Source organism: Vipera berus (genome assembly GCF_964194415.1).
Source record: "Vipera berus genome assembly, chromosome: 9".
NCBI lineage: Eukaryota > Metazoa > Chordata > Lepidosauria > Squamata > Viperidae > Vipera > Vipera berus.
Window position 1 is genome coordinate 16,094,550 of NC_138212.1, and position 24,442 is coordinate 16,118,991.

At 40.9% G+C, this 24,442-nt stretch overlaps 1 protein-coding gene across 1 annotated transcript in view; it reads right to left on the reverse strand.

Moving 5' to 3' along the window:
* Positions 1 to 15,892: 15,892 nt before the first annotated feature.
* The window catches only part of MFSD2A (MFSD2 lysolipid transporter A, lysophospholipid), a 48,423-nt gene continuing 39,873 nt past the window's right edge, over positions 15,893 to 24,442 (reverse strand). The window contains exons 11-14 of the mRNA XM_081335312.1: positions 23,651 to 23,763; positions 22,089 to 22,232; positions 19,342 to 19,518; positions 15,893 to 16,641 (exon numbers count right to left, since the gene is read on the reverse strand). Of these exons, the coding sequence (XP_081191438.1) occupies positions 16,581 to 16,641; positions 19,342 to 19,518; positions 22,089 to 22,232; positions 23,651 to 23,763 (495 nt within the window). The 3' untranslated portion in view covers positions 15,893 to 16,580. The remainder of the gene's footprint in view (positions 16,642 to 19,341; positions 19,519 to 22,088; positions 22,233 to 23,650; positions 23,764 to 24,442) is intronic.

Genomic DNA, 24,442 nt, shown 5'->3' on the forward strand with positions numbered 1-24,442 from the left:
GGGACTCCTGAGAGGAAGGAGGCGGCGGCGGGCTGTTTTTACCCGGCTTCCTGCTCGTCTCGGGGTTTTTTGCCCATAGATGGTAAAATCGACAGTCATTGGCATGTGGAAAGTGGAAGCGAGCGGGCGTAGCTGGCCCGCAGCTCTGAAATTTGTCAGCGGAGACGTCTGCTCGGCTTCAGAAATCGGGGGAGGGGGCAACTTTCTGTGCGGGAGATGGGAGGCTCGCACACGCGAGGAACGTGGAAACGTCTGAATCTGGTCTATCCGGGGATGGGGTGGAAAAGTGCAGGAGTGGAAGGAGATCAGGAGTCCGTAAAAGCCGGTCTCCCCCTCCCCCGCCTTCGCCCCGCAGTCCCAAAATACAGCTGCCAAGAAAAGGGAGAGGCGGATTTTCCCAAAGATGCTTTTTTTCACGAGGCAACTGGACTTCCTTGTTTTTCTTGGAAGACGTTTCGCTTCTCATCCAAGAAGCTTCGTGAAAAAGCATCTTTGGGATAACTATGACCTGGATGACTGAGAATCTCCAATAGAGATTGAGAGGCAGATTTCTTTCTTTCTTTCTTTCTTTCTTTCTTTCTTTCTTTCTTTCTTTCTTTCTTTCTTTCTTTCTTTCTTTCTTTCTTTCTTTCTTTCTTCCTTCCTTCCTTCCTTCCTTCCTTCCTTCCTTCCTTCCTTCCTTCCTTCCTTCCTTCCTTCCTTCCTTCCTTCCTTCCTGGGTTATAGTTTACACAAGGCAGCAGCTATACCTATACACTGTAAGCTGCCCAGAGTCAGCTCATGGTGAGATGGGCAGCAAACAAATTTAATGAATGAATGAATGAATATTCCTCCTTCCTCTTATTTTCTGCACAACAACAACCCAGTGAGGTGGGTTGGCAGAGAGAGAGAGAGAGAGAGAGAGAGAGAGAGAGAGAGAGAGAGAGAGAGAGAGAGAGAGAGAGAGAGAGAGAGAGAGAGAGAGAGAGAGAGACCAAGTGGGTCCTCTAGTTGCAAGTCCAGTTGATGGGTACTGAAGGAGCAAAATAAAAACATAAAGGAAAAACCGAATTGGTCCAGAGGTGCAATAAAAGAGCGCAGAGTTTTGGGTACTCAAGAATTCTGCATCAAGTGAGATGCTACCAAAATAAGAAAGAAGCAGAAACAAATGAATATTATATATAAAAGACCTAGCTAATTTTGAAAAGTGGGGCCAGGCCTGGTTAAGGATTGGGTGAGAGACCACCAGGAGATCCTAGGGCTGCAAGGTAGACTGGAAATGTTGAGAAGACATATTTTAATATTAAGTAATTGGCCTAAGATTGAAACTATTGTAATACGAGTAATACTTTAATGTGAGTTGCAGTGTTTTTCCCCCTTTATTTAATGCTTAACTTTGGATGGAAAGCTAAATATTTTCTGCTTAAACTACTGACATTCTGAATAATATTGTTGATAGATTAAGGAGTCATGTGTGCATTTAAATATACAGATACATTCCTACCAAGCTAACTCTATGAAATTCATGATAGCTTTACTTTTTATATTATTTTATTAAAGCTTATTATTATAGGAGAAAATGCAAATAAAAAATTCAGAAAGTTAAAAATGCAGAAAGAAATGAAAAAGGTTGAAAAAAGTAATGTTTTCCAACATTTCGAAGTGCAGTAGGATACAAAAAGAGAGTTACAGCCTTAAGCTTTTGCTTTTGCTTTTTTAAATGTTTCAAGCCCATTTCTATAATAAAGCCATTTTAATCATCAAAACCTAAAATTAGTTCCTTTTTTTAGCTTTGAGTACAAAATCCAGAAGTGGCTTCCAAATGGAAACAAAACTAGATGAATTTTTGTCTTTAATTAGAACAGTCAATTTTGCCATCTCCGCCAACTCCATCACCTTTACCATCCATTCTTCCATTGTAGAAATTATAATTCACTAAGTTTTTCTACTGTCACTTAAAGCTTTAGCTGGAAGTGGGAGAGAAAAGACTTTAGGCAGCATTTTGAACAAAACCCAACGAACACTGGATATTTGCATCTGGTCACCCTTCTAATTCTCTCCAATGCCTTGAATGGATGTTCTGTAGGCAACATTGTGAAAAATAATCACTGTCCTATTTATAGCAGTGGACTGTATAATTTGGAGAATGTGCTATCCTCATGGGAACAAGTGTGGGAGAATCTGGGAACTGAATAAGCCAATGCATCTTTATTGCATCCAGTTCTGAACTGTATAAGCCCAGTTGAATAAGCCCAACATATATTTATTACACTGAATAAGAACTGAGTAAGTCCAATGCATCTTTCATGGGACTGCCTGTAATTAACATTATCCTTAAAGTCTGGAAATGGGTAGATTAATAGAGACAAACTCCTTCCATCCATTCTTAGGTAATTTCTCAAACACCTAATTCCTGAAAAGAATGCAAAGCATTTCCTTTTCTCCATTTAGCTGACTAGCCCACCTCTTTGCTTTTCTTCCTTCAATTGCCCTCAAGGGTATTAATGTGCTTAAAATCACAGTCAGTTTGAGATCAGCTACATCTTATTAGTGGTATGTGGTGAGTAGGATGCTCTGTATTTGTACATCTATAACTGGTTGGTACAGCAACCAAACAGGACAGGTACAGACTCCAACTAATAGTTAATACTGCAGAAAAAATAATAGCAACCAGCCTGCCTTCCATAGAAGACCTGCATATGGTGCCCATCCGAAGGAGGGCTGAGAAGATATTTGCAGACCTCTCACATCCTGGAAATAAACTGTTTCAGCTGCTTCCCTCAGGGTGGCGCTATAGAGTATTGTATGCCAAGACAACTGGACACAGGGAGAGTTTTTTTCCCTGGGTGACCATCGTTCCACTGAACACTCTTGAAACTTGATGAAATACAAGGACTATAACTTACAGGTAGTTCTCAACTTACAACAGTTCATTTAGCGACTGTTCAAAGTTACAACGGCACTGAAAAAAGTGACTCATGACCGTTTTTCATAATGACAACCTTTCCAGCATCCTTCTGATCTCCTGATCAAAATTCAGATGTTGGGCAACCGGTTCATATTTATGACCGTTGCTGTGTCCCAAGATCATGTGATCACTGTTTGCGACGTTCTGACAAGCAAAGTCACTGGGGAAGCCGGATTTACTTAACAACTGGGTTACTATCTTATCAACTGCAGCGATTCACTTAACGGAGAAAAGAAAGGTCATAAAATGGGGCAAAATTCACATAACAAATGTTGCACTTAACAACACAAATTTTGGGCTCAATTGTGGTCATAAGTCAAGGGCTACCTGTACTAAGTTTTTTGTCTAATGCATATGTATATTACCCATAGGGCGTGGCTGCAGTATTATTACTTACCATTTTTATTATTTTTATTTCCCTCATTTTATTGGCTGTACACTTTATTATTATTAGAATTATATTCTGTTGTTTTGCAAGTACACTGAGTGCTTCCATATCAAAGGCAAATTCCTTGTGTGTCTAACCACACTTGGCCAAATAAATAAAGTATAAAGTATTTACGATGCAACAACAATGAAACAGCGATTCTTACTGTTAATACAATTAACTTGTTTTTATGCTTAGAAGGGATGCAGGATTCCTTCCCTTATGTAAATGCATTAATAAAATTAACATAAAGTATTTTGAAACTTTGTGTAATGCTTACCCAACAGTTTAATGTGTTTAATTCCATGAGTTAAAAGATTAATAGAGTTAATTAACATCCTCCTTTTTTGAAATTGTTTTACTGTTGATATAGTACAATGCAAATAAGATTTAAAAATGTTGTTGAATATGAAGCATTTTCTAATAACACATTCTCCCCTTCCCTTCCATGTGTGTTCCCAACCAAATGGGCTGCACTTTAGATATTTATATTATAGATTGTCAGAGAACATTGATGGTTTCTATTTAAGTTCCCCAAACATCTGCAAATGTCTAAATTTCCCCTGCACTGTGTAATGTGTTGTGTATAAAGGAATCGTGCCTGCTGGAATACGGTTAATCGTCTGTTATGGATGTATTCCGTCAATTTTGCCATTGCTGTATACCCTCCAATTTTAGCCTTCCAATCTCTTTTGCAGAGTTCTGCCAAGTTTGTTTTTGCTGCTGTCAGCATATTGTATATCTTAATAAATTGTGATTATTTTCATTTATGTATTCTAGAACTGTATCCAATCAAAAAAATATCTGAAGTATCCTTTCAAACTTTATTTTTAAGATTTTTTTTCAGTATTTGGATGCATTTTTTTTCTAGTACTGTTGTTGTCTCCCTGCTCTTATGTCTGAGCTGTGGTTGACTAAAGGGTCTCTAAACTTCAGCCTTCAGTTATGCAGAAGAAGATAGTCAAGACTGGGTAGCAAGGATTATGGGTTATATTTCATACTGATACTTGTCTTCATTCTATGTACAGAATGACAATGACCGTACAGGGAGTTTATTTAATGACAATTTGAATTTACAGTGGCACTGAAAGAAAAGACTTAGGACCGTTTTTCACACAACCGTTGCGACATCCCCGTGGTCACATGATTGAAATTTGAATGCTTGGTGACTGACTCATATTTATGACGGTCAGAGTATCCCTGGGTCAGGTGATCCCCTTTTGCGACCTTCTGACATGCAAAATCAGTGGGGAAGCCAGATTCACTTAACAACTGTGTTACTAATTTTAACACTGGCAGTGATTCACTTAACAGCTGTGGCAAGGATGGTCATTAAGTAACACCAGCTGCCTGCAATTAGTGCAGGTTCGAGTCCCACCAGGCTCAAGGTTGACTCAGCCTTCCATCCTTCCGAGGTAGGTAAAATGAGGACCCAGATTGTTGGGGGCAATTAAGCTGACTTTGTAATAATGCCGCTTGGGGGTGTGTGTGAAAGCCCTAATAAGCAGGCATATACATAGAATGAAGGCTACTGCTAAGCTTGTAAGCTGCCCTGAGTCTTCGGAGAAGGGCGGGATATAAATGGAATTAAAATAAAAAAAATAAATTAAAAATAAAAGGGGGAAAATTCACTGAGCAAGTGTCTCGCTTAGCAACAGAAATTTTGGGGTCAGTTTTTGATCATAAGCTGAGGATTATCTGAAACAACAACAGCATAATATGCCAGTTTGACAGTGCTTAGGTGCTGGAGTATTAACTGGGGGACAAACGCCAGTCAGGTGACTTTAGGCCAGCCCCTCTGTCTCAGCCCAGCCCAGCCTACTTCACAAGGCTGTTGTGAGGGAAAAAAGGAGATGGCACTGTATCATTTGCACTGTAAATGAAGCTAAATGGCCTGATTTGTGTCATAAATGGCACACATCACGTAAGCTGCCAGGGCGAAAAGCTGGAGACGAACTTCCATTTTATCGAAGCAATCTATAGCAGCTGCTGTGTCCCAGGATCATGTGATTAGCATTTGTGTCAATGGCGGAACCCAGATTTGTTTATCAACTGTGTGGTTGACTTAAAACTGCAGCAATTCACTTAACAATGGTCGAACGCTCTTGCAGAGCGTTGGAAATCCAATCACGTGGTGGCCTATTAGCTTCTAACGTGCTGGCTTTAACAACGTGGGAATTGTACTACAACGCAGCTGTGCGGGTAACCCTCGACTTACAACAGCTCATTTAGTGACCGTTCAAAGGTTACCATGGAACTGAAAAAAGCCACTTAAGGACCGTTTTGCACACAAGTGTTGCAGCATCCCTGTGGTCATGTGATCAAAATTCCCTTAATAACTTTTTCACTTAGCAACGGAAGTTTTGGGCTCAATTGTGGCCGTACGTTGAGGACTACCTGCAAATTATCAGGTGTGGGCAGGTAGCTTCAAAATACCCTGGCCAAAGTAGGCTCTATGGCAGACATGTCAAACTCGTGACGTCACGTGACGTTGCACAACGTATTGGGACAGTTTTGCTGTTGCCGGCAATGGGGTGGGTGCGGCTTCTGGATGACGGATCTGGCCCGCGGGCCGGCAGTTTGACACGCCTGCTCTATGGGATACGATATGTTGATATGTATTTAGTTATTTCCATTTGTTTATACAGATCATCTTGAGCATTGTCTATTCAAGGAACTCAAAAGCTGATTGAAAAAATTCCCAAAACATCTGGCTAGCTTCCTGACTCGTGGGAAGGCATCATTCATTCCCCCCCTCCTCTAACCAATATAATCCAGATTATGAACGACATAAGGGGTGAATCCAAAGAACACCATATTAAGAGTCTCGCTTTTAATATGCAGATTTGCATGCAGTACAGGTAGTCCTCAACCTACGACCACAGTTGAGCCCAAAATTTACGCTGCTAGGTGAGAAATTTGTTAAGTGAGCTTTGCCCCATGTTACGACTTCTCTTGCCACATTTGTTAAGTGAATCACTGCAGTTGTTAAGTTAGTAACATGGTTGTTAAGTGAATCTGGCTTCCCCATTAACTTAGCTTATCAGAGGGTCTCAAAAGAGGATCACATGACCCTGGGACACTGCAACCGTCATCAATGTGAGTCAGTTGTCAAGGATCGGAATGTAAGTCACGTGACCCTGGGGATGCTGCAACTGTCATAAGTGTGAAAAATATCCCTAAGTCATTTTTTCCAGTGACGCTGTGATGGTCACTAAGTGAACTGTTGTAAGTCAGGGACTACTGTACTTAGAGAATGTTTGCTCTGATTCATTTTCAGGGTTATTTTTGTTCGATTTTATGGCAGTAATATAAAATTGAAAAGAAAAAAAAAGAAATACAAATTATATCTTCTGTTGAAGGAAAAGTCTCCATCACGGTTCAGTCCAAGCCGGGAATAAACAACATGGCGACTGCTTTAGAAAGAAGTTTGCAGTTTATTGAAGAGGAGAGCCAGACAGAAAGATGGATCTGGAAGAAAGAGAAAAGCACATGTAGGGAGTGGGCTTTTATACCCTCTGGGGCTCTTGAGGTTGTTTCCTGTTCCTGTCTGAGGCTTTGTATTTCCTGTGTCGTGTATTTTGACCTGAGTCTGGGTGTGCCCTTTGGCATCTGTGGGTTAATCCTATTATGTCCTGTCTTAGAGTTTGGGTGGGGTATTGTTGTGATTCAGGGTCAGCCTGTGGGTTCGGCAGTTGGGTCGGACGATTCAGAGGAGGAGGAGGGGGGTGTTGGAGACCTTGCTGAGGATAGTATTGAGGCTCCGCAGAGCCCTCAGCCAGGCCCCTCCCATCTGGTCATGACGCAGACCCAGCTGTGTGAGCCTGACAGCGTGGATGAAGATGACCCACAGCTGGCCCTGTTCAAGGACGCCCGACGCAGGAGGCAGTCAATCAGGAGTAAACAGAGGAAGGCAATGGGGCACCTCGGAAGGAGGCAGAGAGAAGCCACGCCCTGAACTGTTTAAAAGGGGAATGTGTGGGAGGGCTGGTTTGCTGAAGGCAACCGTTTGAATAGCTCCTGTTTCATGGTTCGTGTTTGCTCTCTTTGCTCTGTTTGCTCTGTTTTATGTTAATAAATTTGGCAGGCTTAGTTCCAGCCTCTTGCCGTTTTGTAAAAGGGGTTGTCCCTGCCTTTTCTGCAGGGCCAGTAGTAGGCTGGTACAGAACAGGTATGTAGATTTTAGGTGTCTTTGTCTTCCTAAGCTTCGAGCTGGAGGCCTCCAACCTTCCTGAATGGATTATCACATCTGCATTTCTACAGAGCTGGTTTCTGCTTGGGGGAGGGAGACTTGGGGCTATTAAGAAAAACTGGGCATGCTTTTCTGCCTCTTTAAGATCCTTTGAGGAAATATATTTTTCTGCCCTTTTAATATTTCCTTCTCTGGGGCACTGACTTCCCACACTTCTCTTAAACAAATATTGTAACTACTGTGTAGTTAAGATACAATATTGTATTTTCATAATTCCATAATAAGCCAAACATATCGAGACTGGGGATTGCAGTACAAATGACTTTAAACTGAGAGCATGTCATTTTCCTTATCGACCAGGAGGTGGCGAGCTTCTTCCAGTCCTGGAAATAGTCCTGCTGCAGGCCAGTACAGATGGACTGACTGGTTACTGTTTTGCCTAAAGAAGGAATAGAAGTCAAACCAGAATAAGAAGCGTGACCTGTTACGCAACACTAACTTCTGCCATGTCTAGTAATTAGATGACTTCAAGAGAAAATATTGCATTTCTTTTCTTCAGTGGAATGTATTAGCGTGTGGGCAGGAGAGCCAAGATATGAACTCTTCCTTCTAAGAATAATTTTCAGATGGGTTTCTCTTAGGTTAATGCAGGGGTCTTCAAACTTGGCCCTTTTATGACTTGTGGACCTCAACTCCCAGAATTCCTCAGCCAGGCACATGTGGCTAGCATGGCTAGCTGGGGAATTCTGGGGACTGAAGTCCACCTATCTTAAACTTGCCAAGGTTGAGAAACATGGCGTATGAGGAACCTGGCTCTTTTCATATATTTCTGGATACTCCACAGTCATAGCCAACAGTCATAGCCAACATCATAGCCAACAATGATGAGAAATCTGTTGTTGGGTTATCGTAGCTTTTAAGGATCACAGATTCCTGGCACTTGGCTTATGACAATGGCAGCCCAGCTTTGCATGTACATTATTTCTCTTCTTAATCTTCCTCCCTCTTTCCCTTCTCCTATAAAAAGAAACACACCTAACTTTATCATCTGTTGAAAATCCAAATGTTTTTCATGTCACAATCTGCAGCATATGTTAAGACCTCCTGAAACAAAAATAAGTCTGTGCTCCAGATATTACATTTATTTGAATTCCTTTGGCATCTTGGATTCTCTTTCCATCTTTCAAAAGCCAATATATGAATCAATACACAAGAATGGAAAAAATCCTGCTTAGCTGCTAAATATTTCTTACTGTAATTGGCAATGATGTTGCATCTCTGGTGTTGGAGGCAGGAAGAGTGGACCGTCCAGTCTTTCATTTGCATTGCATCAGAAAGATTAGCTGCATATTTTAGCTGCACCCTGAAATAATTATTTTAACAGCAGACCTCTATTTCTCATTCTGGAATATAGATATATAAGTGCATAAGATGAGTCTTGCTTACAATATGCAATATATGCCATTGGCCTTGCTAGCTGAAGATTTTTGCATTTTTAGTTACAACATACATGAAAGCTAACAGATTGGGAAAGATTAATCAAACGTCAGACATCAGAAAGCAGTGGTGCCAATTTTGCAGCCAGTGGCTACATTCAGACAACATGCTAAACTTGGTTAGTATTCATCCTGGCTTGTTTACTCATATTTTGACTAAGTGAAATATAAGATAATAGCACATTAGGTTAGTTTTTGATTATATTGGATAAACATAAAAAATGAAGTACCTATTTTTATCTATGTTGTATAAATAAAATGAATGAAAAATGTGTGATTTTTACACAATAAGCTCTTGTGTAAAAGTAAGCATATCATATCTAGTCTACAAATAGCAGAATCCCACAGGAGGCATTGCAATCAGCAAAGCGATGAATTGATGCAAACTTATGCAAATTGTTTTTATCCTTAAAAAAATTAATGATTTAAAAAAGCATATGAGCCCAAAGAATAGAAGGGCATATAAAAATAAAATGCTTATTAAGATTAAATAAACCTGGGATCTGAAATGTTTGGAAATTGTTTTCAATGTTTCACCAATCATAAATGTATGCAATATATAATATATATTACTTTTATATCACTTTTTAAAGAAAGAACTAAAAGTCACAAACTTTAAGAATACTTGGTTAGTACAATAGATAACTAGAATAATAAACTGTAATAATTAAGATCAAGACTGAAAATAAAATATTTCATAAAACTAAGATATGAAAATATAGAAAAACTCTAGTTCAGGGTATGGTACAAACCCTTACATTAAGTTATAATGTAAAAATATTTTCCAGTTAGAATTGAATTGTACCTCTTTTATTTTTGGGTTTTTTATTGTTCAGTTTTGGAAGGGACATTGTAGGTCTAGTCAGAAGACCCTATATCATTCTGGACAAATGGTTGTCTATTCTTTTCTTGAAAACCTCCAGCAGTATGACACCCAAACCCACACCCTCACTCACCCATCCCACCCACTCAGAGAGAATGTGTGTGTGTGTGTGTGTGTGTGTACACACATACATACATACATACAGAGAGAGAGGGAGAAAAGCATAAATACAATTTTAAACACTGCCTCTTTGTTGTGATTATATTTAGCAGCTCAAAGATGAAGAGATAAATAAAGGTAGGAAATGTCAGTGGAAGTCAAGAAATAGATATGTAAGTCAAACTATTTTTTTTACTTTACCTAATTTTATGTTTTCAGAAAAGTTTCATAGAAAAGAAGCACGTAATATTACTTTCCTAAAAATATACACAGCTATTTTTAAAATCAATTTTTATAACCCAAAATTGCAATTATGTTAATTTTATATCCCTTTCATCCAATTGTATTTTCTTGATTTTTATAGAGAAAAAAAATGGCGAAGTTTGTCAACAAATGGAATATATTGTGCTCAGGGTTCCTCGTTCACACTGAGATGATCACGGTTCCAAAACTGGAAAAAAAATCGTAGCCTGCAGCTAAACACATCTACATCTTCTACTGATGCGGATATGTTTTGGCTAAACATTGAACTACAAGGACAATTAAACACTTTTCTTTCCTAGCATCCTTGTGATGTGATAGAGCTCGGCACCCAGGATCCCCAAACATTCCACCAGTTCCTGAGAATTCTGGGAGCTGAAGTCCCCTCTATGAAGAGAAGAGTGCCAATATGGGAGAGGCTGAGATAAGTTTTAAAATAAGCCAAGTGCGTGGACCATCTGAAGCTATCTCTGCTCCCCAAAATGGTGAGAACCATCCACGTGGCCAGCTATGGATCCAACAGCACTGCTGTGCATTCATTCCACTTCCTGACCTCATTCCCCATTTCTTTTTCAGAGGATATAATTTACTTGTGCTTGAATGGACTGGTTGTTTCTTTCCTTCCATGGGATGGGGGAGAACCATGCCCCCCCCTTTTCACACACAGGCATTAATTTGGAAGCTGCCTGCCTTCTTGGCCCATTCAAGAAGGCATGATCTGCCTTTGTCTACTTGTTTCCGCCCAACCATTCATCCAAATGGCAAGATAGCTCCCTTGATTCTTTTCCCACGCCAGAAACCCCTTTTTCCCCTAACAGCTCCCTCACTTTTACTGGGTTTTTTTCCTCCTTTTTTACGAGAAAGGAGCTTTTGTTGAGCCAAAGGATCAGGCCATACGCATCTGGGGTGTTAGTCAGCTTTTCGCCCAATGGACAACGAGACCCATAATTCGTGTACCTTTTACAAAATGAGGGCCACTGAACTACCCTGGGAGGCTCTATTTGTCAGGCTCTGATGTTGTCTGAGCTGAAGGAAATGTACTTCCCTTCTTTTTTTTTTAAAAAAAAAAGAATTGGTTAAAGTTATAATAAAGATCACATACAAATTAAAAGAAAACTTAAGAAAGTTAAAGGAGAAAAAAGAAGGAAGAAGAAGAAAAAAAGTCGTGACTTTGGACTTCTTTCAGTGCCAGAATACAAAAAAAAAAGAAAAAAGAAAAAGAAAAAGTTAACCTCAAGTACATGTCCAGAAATAGTTTCCATTAGGAAACAAAACTAGATAAATTCTTCATTTCAATTAAAACAGCCAATTTTGCCATCTCCGCCAGCTCCATCACTTTTAACAATCCAGATGTACTTCACTTCTTCATTCACATATGCCAGTCCTTTAACTTGCTTGCCTTTGGCTCCAGATCACCAGCTGCTTTTCAGACTGTTTTGTTGGGAGGACAGAAAAAGCATTTCTATCTGAGGGATAATCCCTTTTGTTACTTTTAACCCACCACCTCCTCCTGGCTCCTTGGCTCTCTCCAGTTGACATGCAGCTCATGAGTCATTCTTTGTGCAATCTTCCCATCCACGTCTGAGAATGATGCTCTGTGAAGGCTCATTTCTCATTCTTGAACTTTTGGCTTGCAAAGTGCATTGAATGGGTGCTAGAACAATGCTGAAGTTGCTGCGAAGAAGGAAAAACTCTTGACTTCAGAGGCCTTTTTCGGCATCTGGAAAGCAAGATATTTACTTCAAGCCAAAATTAGAGGTCTTATGAAAGATCAAGAAAGCAAACTCTGAACACCTTGATCAGCCCACACAGCAACATCACTTAAAACAGCATTCAAGGAATCCCAGTATTATTTTTTTTTAAAAAAATTGAAATGGCCCGAATCTTCTGTTCTCATGTTCGTTCATGTGAATTCACAGAAAGTTAATGTTAGGTGTTTTTGTATAAGATTTGGGCTATTTTTTTAAACGAAATATGGTTCCTGTGCTCCAAATCACACATTGGTTGAAAAGGCTGCTGAACTGAGTGACATTTAGGGTGATCCGTAATAGCTGGGGAATTCTGGGAGTTGAAGTCCATTAGTCTTAAAGTTGTCAAGTGCACTTTAAGACTGATGCACACTGGTGCACACCTTAATCACATTCTCCCCCAGCTGGTTTTTCCAAAACAAAACTATGCTAAAATGTTCCAGGTGTTTTCTGTTCTTTAAGGATGGAAGGCATTCTAGGCCTCTGGTCATCGTGGATGTGTCTTTTGCACTTTTCCCAGCTCTATTATATTTTTCCCAACGTGGCAAGCAGAATTGTACCCTAGAGTCAATGTTGCAATATTATTTTTGCTCCATTAACAAATGATTCCAATATGGAATTTGCCCTTTTCATTGCTGCTGAAGGTTGAGTCAATTTCCTCCCAGACTTACCTTTTATGATCCCATAACTTTTTCCTGATTAATTTCAGATAACTGTGACCTCATCAGAATATATACAAAGCTGGGAGAAGGGTTAGGGCTGCCTGTCTTAAATTGTTTTGCTGTTTGGTTGACCTTTTACACAGTTTTAAAAAAAAAATATTTCTGGAGCTGCTAAAATTACTTATTTGGTTAGTTCATCCATTTATATCCTGTTTTTATTCTTTTAATAACTAATTCAAGGCAATGAACATGCTCTCTAATACCCAGAATATGTAATACTACTTCCTCCTCCTATTTTCCCCATAACAACAACCTTGCAAAGTGAACTGGCAAGAGAGGAATGATTGGCGTAAAGTCACCAATTGGCTTTTGTGCCTAAGGCAAGGCTCCTTCTGGTGATTGGCCCAAAGACACCCAGCCGGCTTTCATTCCTAAAGTGGGACTCTCCTGGGTTCTAGACTGGTGCCTTAAACCACTAGACCAGGGGTAGGCAACCTTGGCTCTTTTATGACTCATGGACTTCAACTCCCAGAATTCCTGAGCCAGCCATGCTGAGGGGAAAGGGAGAGGTTTCCAAGCTGAACCATGCTGGCTCAGGAATTCTGGGAGTTGAAGTCCATGAGTCATAAAAGAGCCAAGGTTGCCTACCCCTGAACTAGACCAAGCTCACCTTTACTTTTCAATACCCAGAAAAACAGTCCATTACAAGGCTGGACCCCTTCCAGACAACTCAGAATATTTTGTTTGGAGACTGAAACATTCCCTGACAGATTGTTTTGCACACCTGGCACAAAAGTGCCCAGTAGCTTCCTTGTTGCCAGTACACAACTGATATATTCTCACTGCTGCCAGCTACCTTGCACAGTAGAAACACCCTGTCGTTGGAAAGCTTTCTCTCTTTCCTGATGCTGTGCAGAGAAGAGAAAGAAGATTAGAGGACTGGAGGCTAAAACATACGGAGAACGGTTGCAGGAAATGGCTATGCTTAGTTTAATGAAGAGAAGGACGAGGGGGGACATGATAGCAGGGTTTCGATATCTCAGGGGCTGCCCCAAAGAAGAGGGAGTCAAGCTATTCTCCAAAGCACCTGAACCAAAAGCAATGGATTGAAACTAATCAAGGACAGATCCAGCCTAGAACTAAGGAGAAATTTCCTGACAGTTAGAACAATTAATCAGTGGAATGGCTTGCCTTGGGAAGTCGTGGGTGCTCCATCCCTGGCGGTTTTTAAGAAGAGTCTGGACAGCCATTTGTCTGAAATGGTATACAGTGCATTCAAAAAGTATTCAGACCCTTTGTCAATTTTGTTATGCTGCAGCCTGATTCTACACTTGTTAAAATTCATTTCCTGCCCCCCCCATTAATCTACGCTCAATACCCGATAATGACAAAGTGAAAAAAAGAATTTTAGAAATGTCTGCAAATTTATTAAAAAGAAAACACTGAAGTATCATATTGGCATAAGTATTCAGGCCCTTCGCGGAGTACTTTTTTGGAGCACCTTTAGCAGCAATTACAGGCTCGAATCTTTTGGGGTGTGACATGTAGGGTTTCCTGCTTGAGCAGAGGGTTGGACTAGAAGACCTCCAAGATCCCTTCCAACTCTCTTATTCTGTTACATTAAAAAGTACCACTGGAAGAAAGGCTTTGCCGCTGTGATTCCAGAGAGATGGTAACTACAGAATAGATTCTTTGCTGTTCCTTTTAGAGACATTGAAACCCATCCCTACTACCTCTGTTTAGTAGATATTCCGGTTGCCCAGATTTAGCCTATACCCAGATGCTGCTCCTAAAGTGTCTCTTATTATAGTGCATATAGTTAGGCTTTGTGCAGCAGCATGAAAGTTTTGTTGAATTCTGAGAAGCCAATATACCACAATGCAATCTTTGTAACTGTAATTCATTTAAATTTCAGATATTATTAGTCTGTTGGTACTTTGTCAGGCGCAGAAAATCAGGACCATTTATAAGGTTGCAGCACAGAACATTAATTCAAGCCTACAAACAAGAGTTCAACACTAAACTGGTGCCCGAGAAAGGTCAGAGGAGTTCAGGAGAGGTTGGACTTGGATCTCTTTGGCCACACAAGGACTCTAAACTGACGACGCTTTTAACTCCACCACCCCCATCTCTGCCTGCTTTTCTCCAACATACTCCTAGTTTTAAATATCTAGATATTAGATACTAATATTACTAGTAATATTTCAGGTGTTATCATATTTAATATAACTTTAGTGTTTACATTATAATTTTAATATAGGTTGTATCTCGGATTTCACTTATAGATGTTATTTAGGCTGTTTCACAAATGGTGTTGGTCTATGACCACAGTAAACTGAATTGAATTGAAAGTCTTACATTTATATTATTTTGTGCCTTTTTGTCCAATGAAAGAACTGAAATCACGACAATGCTTAATGACAAATGTAATACTCCTCAAATAAGAGGATGTAGCAAAATATTTCCCTGTATTGTACATCAGGGGTCCCCAACCATGGCAACTTTAAAACCTATGGACTTCAACTTCCCAGCTGGCTGGCTGGGGAATTCTGGGAATTGAAGTCCACAGGTCTTAAAGTTGCCAAGGATGGACACCCCTGTTGTAGATTAAATGATCAGTTTGAGGATCCATTTAAGTTTATAGCCATATCACATGTATCTTATTTTTTTTACTATTTTTCCTCAGCTCTTTTGCTTCTCCCTTTTGGTTTAGTTTATCTTAATCAGGGTAACGTACATAGTTTTTCTTTATTATTAATGCATTATCTTGTTTGTTATACTTCACTTACATTTGCCTTACGTTTGTTATACTTCACTTACATTTGCCTTGGTGGAGCAGTGGGCTAATGCCTCCTTAAGTAACACCAGCTGCCTGCAATTAGTGCAGGTTCGCATCCCACCAGGCTCAAGGTTGACTCAGCCTTCCATCCTTCCGAGGTAGGTAAAATGAGGACCCAGATTGTTGGGGGCAATTAAGCTGACTTTGTAATAATGCCGCTTGGGGTGTGTGTGAAAGCCCTAATAAGCAGGCATATACATAGAATGAAGGCTACTGCTAAGCTTGTAAGCCGCCCTGAGTCTTTGGAGAAGGGCGGGATATAAATGGAATTAAAATAAATAAATAAAATAAAAATTTTAAGAAATATTAAAGAAAAACAGCCATGCTGGTGACATTTTTCCATTTTAATGTAAATTATTAACAAATCCAGTTTTCTTTCTGCACACAATATACAAATAGGAAAACATGACATTTTTTATATGTACAGCATTATTTTAATTAGGTTCTTTATACATACAAATATATATATATATATATATATTTATACATATATATAAACAGGAACATCACAGGATGGTTCATTAGTTATTTACAGAAAAAAACAATACTAGGTCATGTTTTGACAAGGTCAAGCCACTGGTGTAATATACACCAAAAAAGCACCATCTGGGTCCATGATAATATAATATATAATGCAATATTGAACAGGAAAAAACATACCAAATACACTTAACAGTACTTTAGAGATTTGCACCATTCAGTGGATGAATTAATGATAAATAGCATATGTTTAAAAGACATCATAACGCAACAGTTTTTCAAAGTGATTCTGGTAAAAGACACGCTGAGATGATGCTTGTTCTCGTTAGAAGTATCTTTTTGGAGTACCGAAAGTATGTTTGACAATTGGTGATCCATGGATCCCATTTAAGGCACAACGTCGATCAATATTTGATTCCCAGAGCAGTCTTTAAGTCTTTACAAGTGCTCTTCCATGGAAGCAAGTCAGCATCCCTCTTTCACAGTAGACGTCATGGTGGCACCATGTTTTGAGGATCCCAGGGGGTAAACCAAGACAAGGTAAGGTCAAACAATGCTGGCTAATTCTGTAGAATCTGTCTCAGTGCTACTGTTGCTCTCTTCATCCCTGGAAGAGTCAAAATATAGAAAAGCAATAAGCACAACATTTTGATAGGAGAAATTATCTCTTTAGCAGAAATTCAGGGACTGGGTTCACGTGTTGCCTTATAGACTATGGGTGTGATCCCTTTGATTTTGACCCAGCCAATAATTATTCTACAAAAGATGATTAAATGAACTATGGCTTAGTCTATGATACAACACGTGATCCAGGTCAGTTTGGAGGAGAGAGAAGGAAGATAGTGTGTAATATAAGACCAAGCCAAAGCTGGGAACCCCTTTGTGCCAGGCATAGGGTAAAGAATGGCTACCTAAGGAAGGGTAAACTCAACTATAGGATCAGGTAGTTGGCCCAAGGTCATTCATAGGTCACCCATCTCTGAACAAGGTGGAATAATACTCTTCCTACTCTTCTGGAGTCACTGAAGCAGTAGGCGTGAGCTTAAATGGACCCCAGAAGATGGTAGAGGACAGGAAGGCCTGGAGGAACGTTGTCCATAGGGTTGCGATGGGTCGGACACGACTTCGCAACTAACAACAACAACTCTTCTGAAAAGGCAGGTGCTCTCAATCCAATGACAACTGGACAAATTTGAAACATGTTAGAAGTCTACTATAAAGAAAACTAAAAGCCTGCAGTGTGATGGGAGGTGCACCTGCAGGAGAAGTGGGGTGAGCTTGGGCAAGATGGAGCCTTTATCAGAGAGAGAGAGAGAGAGAGAGAGAGAGAGACTGCACTGAATGGAGTAGGGAGGAATGAGGATCACAATAGCCACACATGAAAATCCCTCAGGATCTATTTAGAAGTTAAAAAAAATCATAGCTTTAGTTTGGCAAGATTCTGTCTATTAGGTGCAAGTAAATAAAGAACTGGATTCGACTGGACTTCACTGTGTCATCTCTGGGTTTGGGTCTGACAATCAGAAAGCCATGCAATACTTCTCTTTGCAAAACTAAGGTACATGAACCCTCAGCATTTTATATTTAGTGTCCTACTGTATGCTCACCCTTCTAGTGCAAAAGTGCTACATCAGAGAAATGAGATAGCCACTTGTCTCAGAGCCAGAAGCATCAGCTCTATTTTAAGTTTTAGCAATTAAGTTACAAGGATGCTCTCAAACAGAGGTCCTGGAGTTCAGGATTTCAACTGTTATCCATAAGAGGGAGTTCTTTCATATATATAAAATGTGACAATTTTATTTATTTAGGGGTAAAGAAGGAATTGGTGTTACTTATATTCCACAGCTGCAGAATTCCAAGGGAATTCTCTCTCTCTCTCTCTCTCTCTCTCTCTCCATATTTCCATTATCCATTTCTCTTTCTCTCTCTCCTATCATCTGTCATCTGTCATCTATCTATCTCAATCAATCAGTGGAATGGCTTTCCTCCAGAAGTTGTGGGTCCTCCGTTACTGGAAGTTTTTAAGAAGAGATTGGGCAGCCATTTGTCCATAATGGTATACAATCTCCTGCTTAAGCAGGGGGTTGGACCAGGGACTCTTCCAACTCTGTTATTCGGTATTCCCTTGGAATTCTGCAGCTGTGGCGTAGAGGTAACCCTGTCTCCCTTCCTTCCCCTAAAAAGCAAATAAAGTTGCCACATGATCACAACATGTCCATCATTGTGCAGGATGGACATGTCGTGAGTTTCAGCCACTGGGAGTGGAGTATGCAGGAAAGGGTTCTTGCCTCCAACCCAACCAGAACACAGCACACGGTGTTCATACTATGCTTCACTGCAGCTTCACACATTACACTAAGGCAGGGGTCTTCAAACCTGGCAACTTTAAGACTTGTGAACTTCAACTCCCAGAATTCCCCAGCCAGCATTCTGGGAGTTGAAGTCCACAAGACTTACAGTTGCCAAGTTTGGAGACCCCTGCACTAAGGAAGCAACAGCAAGCTTTGCAAGGAAGGGCACTGCCAATTGTGGTCACCCAAGTTTTTAGAATATTTTTTTATTAAAAGAAACCTCAGGAGATCACATGGAGAACAGAGAAATTTGGCCAAACTTCCTTAGCGGCTTCTCCAAGAACCTGGATGAACTTTGCCAGTTGTCTGTATTCAGTTTACTACGATTCGTGGCTTTGAGTACCATTTGAACTGATCCAGAATTACAGCTTCAAAGAATTCTATTTCTGCCATCATGGTGCAAAAATGCTAAGAGAGAGGCAGGACCTTGTGGCAATGCATCCTGAGTGAAGGGCATTTCTGATTGCTATGCCAGCCACGGGTGGTTGGTAGAAGCCCTAAAGGTCATCACTTGTGGCATGACACCACAGCAGTAGCAATAACACTTAGACTTATATACTGCCCCTTAATTCTTTACAGCCCTCTCTGGGCAGTTTATAATGCAAGCATATTGCCCCTCAACAATCTGGGTCCTCATTTTACCGACCTCAGAAGGATGGAGAGCTGAGTCAACCTTGAACCCCCGTCAGGATCGAACTGCAGGCTGTGGATAGAGTTTGCCTGCAATACTGCATTCTAACCACTGCACCACTGGGGCTCCTAATCATCACGCCATGTTTCTTCAAGTTTGCATGATAACTCAATGACACGAGTGATGCCCTTTGCTCCCCTGTGGCCAGCCAAGCGGCCAGCCCACGAAAAGCAAATCCAAGCCCGCCTTCCCACTTTGCCAGGGGCCCATCCTGAGGAAATACCTCCTTCCCTTCCTCTATGGCTGCCTCGGGTAGACCTCTCACCTTAAATCCTGCAGAGCTTTCCTGTTTTTCCTCCGCCTGTCCTCATCAATGGGGTACAGCTTAAAAAGCAGAAGGCCAAAGACGATCAAGGCCACCGGCGCAGCAGAGACGAGTATTTTCAAAGTCAGCTTCACCTCCTCTGGCTGGGAGCAGCCTCGAGTCTTGTATCCTGCAAAGCTGCAACAGATTAAGCAGGGGGAAGGAGGGGGGAGCGTTGAATAACGGGACTGAAGGCAACATTTCAGAACCGCTTCATGGTGGTAACTAACAAAATTAGAATAAACGATGCAAGAGGAAGATCAGTGATACAAGTTGGCGCAAAGCTGTATAAAGAGTCTGAATGCAGAGCTTTTTCATGGGGTAATAATTCCTCTATTGGGCAAAAAGTTAATCGTTATGTTTCGGCCAAAAGGAGGCAGAGACCTGCTAGAACAGGAATTATACATCGAAATCGTGGCACTACAGTCAGTCCTTGACTTATAACCACTTGAGGTTACAACAGCACTGAAAAAAGTGACATATCATTTTTCACACTTATAACCATTCCTGCATGCGCCGGTCATGTGATCAAAATTGACAGCTGGTTCATATTTAGGACAGTTGTAGGGTCCCGTGTGTGTGTGTGTGTGTGTGTGTGTGTGTGTGTCACTCAATCTCCTTTTGCAACCTTCTGACTAGCAAAGTCAACGGGGAAGCCAGATTCACTTAACAACCGTGTTGCTAACTTAGCAACTGCAGCGATTCACTTAACAATGGTGGCGAGAAAGGTTGCAAAATGAGGTGAAATTCACTCTACAAATGTCTCCCTTAGAAATTCTGGGCTCACTTGTGGCCATTAGTCCAAGACTACCTTTAATTCAAGCTTAGAGATAATAAATTAAATTCAAGGTGGAGTAAAATTCTCATAGTATCGTAGTTGCCAACCTGTCAAGTGCAACCACCCCGCCCCCCTTGCTCAGAGCAGGAATCAAATTGTTAAGATAGTCCTCGACTTACCACAATTGTGACAGAAAAATTGTCATTAAATGGTGTGGTCATTAAGTGAGGCTTCGTATGACCACACCCAATTTTAGGACCTTCTTTGCCACTGTCTTAGGGCAAGATGTCACATGACATGACAGTGAACTGCAACTTTCCCTCTGGCCTCCCCATTGACTTTGCCAAGCCGAAGTTAGCTGGGAAGGCTGCACATGGACAGTGCCAAATGCCCAAATCACTATCATCCAAATGTAAATCATATGACCATGGGATGCTTTGAAAGTCATAAAGGAAAGGACCATTGTAAATCCCCTTTTTCAGTGCTGTCATAACTGCAAACTGTTGCTAAACAAATAGCTGCAAGTCATAATGTGCTTGAATACACTTAGCAATGGACAGATCACTCTTTTCTTTTGTTCCTAATTTTTATGGTTAGGAAGCTTTTCCTAGCATTCAGCTGGCATCCCCCTTTCTGAACTGATGGCCATTAATCTGGGTGCAACACTACTGGATGATGGCTTAGACTAGTATTTTTCAATCTCAAGAGTAGAGTAGAGTAGAGTAGAGCAGAGTACAGTAGGATAGGGTATAGTAGAGTAGGGTAGGGTAGGATAAGACAGGATGGAAGAGAATAGTAGAGTAGAGTAGAGTAGAGGAGTGGAGTGGAGTGGAGTGGAATGGAATGGAATAGAATAGAAAATATGGAATGGAATGGAATAGAATAGAAAATATGGAATGGAATGAATAGAATAGAATAGAATAGAATAGAATAGAATAGAAAATATGGAATGGAATGGAATGGAATGGAATGGAATGGAATAGAATACAATAGAATAGAATAGAATTCTTTATTGGCTAAGTGTGATTAGATATACAAGGAATTTGTCTCTGATGCAGAAGCTCTCAGTGTACATGCAAAGCAACAGTGCAACAATAATCATAATAATGATACTAGTAAGAGGAGGTAGTAGAGGAGATGAGGAGGATAATAATAATAATAATATTACAGCCATATAACATGGGTGACCAGACTTAGACATAAGATAGCACTGTGAGGATTAGGTGTTCAGTTTAGGATGTGTAAACTTCAGTTCCCAGAGTAACTTTGCTGTCATATCCTTCTTTAAGTTTTCCCCCCCAACGGTAAATAAATCTGTTTCCCCGGTTTCGCTTCCTGGGCCTCCCCAATACAGGTAGTCCTTAACTTACGACCACAACTGAGCCCAAAATTTGTGTTGCTAAGTGAGAAATTTGTTGAGTGAGTTTTGCCCATTTTATGACATTGATTAAGTGAATCACGGCAGTTGTTAAATTAGTAGTACGGTTGTTAAGTGAATTTGGTTTCCCCATTGACTTTGCGTGTCAGAATGTTGCAAAAGGGGATCACAGGACCCCAGGACACTGTGACCGTCGTAAATGCGAGTCAGTTCTCAAGCATCCAAACATAAATCACATGACCATGGGGATGCTGCAATGGTCATAAGTGTGAAAAATGGTCATGTCACTTTTTTCAGTGCTGTTGTAACTTTGAAAGGTCGCTAAGCAAACTGTTGTAAGTTGAGAACTGCCTCTGTTCTTCTCAGAACCTGTCCCAATTTCCTGTCCTAATTTACTAGCGACTTTTGTGTCATCTGAAAATAACTGATAAACGGACGTATAAATAGAGAGATTTCTTTTTCAAAAGATTTCCAAATGATTGCAATCCCTGGATCCCGAAAGAGCGGGGATTCTGAATTCTATTAGCCAACAGGGTAATGGTGAAACCTTACTCTAAACTGAGCGTGGAGATCCCAAGAGACACTCCAGAAGCAAACTTGGTGAAGAAGACGTAGAAAGAGAAGAATATAGCTTCGTGGCCTCTGCAGTCCGCGTGCTGGAGGTTGAAGTCATCCACAACATCTGGCAACATAGACCTAATCGAAGGAGACAAGACAGAAGCCAAGTAATCACTTCAGCCTTAAGGAAGTTCACAAAAAATCAAGATACGAACCAGATCTTTCCTAAAAGCTGCCACCGAATTAATTTTTTCAGTGTGAGAGAAAAGGAAACTGCACAGTGAAGGATGAGCTGAACTGTTTTCAATTCCTTCAAAATGCTGTTCCTATTCCTTTCCTTTCCGTTCTGTGAGAAAATATATTTTATTCTTGATACCCTTTCCATCTTCCCTTAAAACATCAACAGTATATAAAACGGACTGAGAATCAGCATCTCCACTAGATAATTGACAGTCAAGCTGAAACTAAATTAATCAAGTAAAAACAGCAAATGTTACTCAAATTTCCTCAAGTCACCCAGACCTAATCGACGTATCATAGGATAAGGTCTGTAAACACAATTAAATTAGGTCTCCCAGTGGAACTGCATGTTAACAAGAATAAACATCATAGACATACCTACACATGCAAACACACACACACACACACAAATGTCACCCTAAAATCAGCATGTAGACGCTTCCACACCAGGACAAGCACCCCTATAAAAGTCTGTTGCTGTACCCCATTTCTCTGCCACTGCCCCTAAAGGCAAGCTGTTTGCTTTTAGGCATAAATATTTCTTCTTTTCTCACAGCTGTCTGGACCTCTTTTTTATTTATTCTTGCCCAATCCCAGCTTGAATTGGAACCCCAAATTGTTCTTCTGACAGTTCAAACGTAAATGACCAGCTTATACTTCAATATATAGTAATAGAGTTGAAATATGATGTAACAACCAAATCAAATCAAAACCCGGCATTCAGCAGAAACTACATATTCAGGAGGGACCCAAATCCTCCTCAACCCCATGGGCCCTTTGAAAGAGACAAGTCTTAATGGCCTTCCAAAACCCCAGTGGGTTTGGGGCTACTCTTTAGGAATGATCCCCGATTTCCTTTGGATGCTTTTCAGAGAACTGGGACAGGAAATAGAACTATGCAAGTAGTCCTTGACTTACGACCACAATTGAGCCCAAAATTTCTGTTTGCTAAATGAGGCAGTTCTTAAGTGAGTCTTGCCCCATTTTACGACACAGTTGTGAAGGAGTTAAGTTAGTAACACAGTTGCCAAGTGAATTTGGCGTCCCCATTGATTTCGCTTGTCACACAGTCACAAAAGGGGATCACCGGGACATTGCAACCGTCATAAATACATGCCAGTTGCCAAGCGTCTGGATTTTGATCACGTGACCACGGGGAGGCTGCAACGGTCATGTGAAAAACAGCCATAAGTCCCTTTTTTTTCAGTGCAGTTGTAACTTTGAACAGTGACTAAATGAATAGTTGCAATTTGAGGACAACCTGTATTGCATATGGAGTTCTGAAAACAGACAAAGATACTCGGAAATTAACTCACCAAGGCAAGAGGAAGGCAGCAGCTACACTCATTCCAGCCGCAACGGCCACCACGTAGGTCATAATGAGGTTACTTTCCAAAATCACAACCGAGATGAGGAAAGGAGTGGCTGACTGAGGAACGAGAAGACGTGGTCAGGAGGATCGCCTTGATTAAAACTGGAATGAACTTATGCAGTTTTGCACCTTAACACATCAGGATAGAAATGGGACTTTGGCTACAAAGGGCTGTCAGGAAAGTTGGGCTAGCTTGAGAACTAAGAAGGGCTTGATCATAAAGGGGAACTTGTAGATTCCCCCGCACATGCGTGCTAGTCGTTTCCGACTCTAGGGGCCGGTGCTCATCTCCGTTTCAAAGCCGAAGAGCCAGCGCTTGTCCGAGGATGTCTCCATGGTCATGTGGCCGGCATGACTAGACGCCAAAGGCGCACGGAACGCTGTTACCTTCCCACCGGAGTGGTCCCTATTTTTCTACTTGCATTTTTCCGTGCTTTTGAACTGCTAGGTTGGCAGAAGCTGGGACGAGTAACAGGCGCTCACTCTGTTACGCGGCACTCGGGATTCGACCCGCCAAACTGCCGACCTTCTGATTGACAAGCTCAGCGTCCTAACCCACTGAGCCACCGCGTCCCCCCTAGATATTTAGACTGAAGCTTATCAGTTACTCTACATTGGGCTGAGATAGAGGTCTTTGAACTGGTTCATGCGTCATACTAAATCATATTTTGACTCATCAAGGTTTATTGAATAAGCCACCATTGGCTGGGTTCATACCTCAGTCTAAATCAGGGCT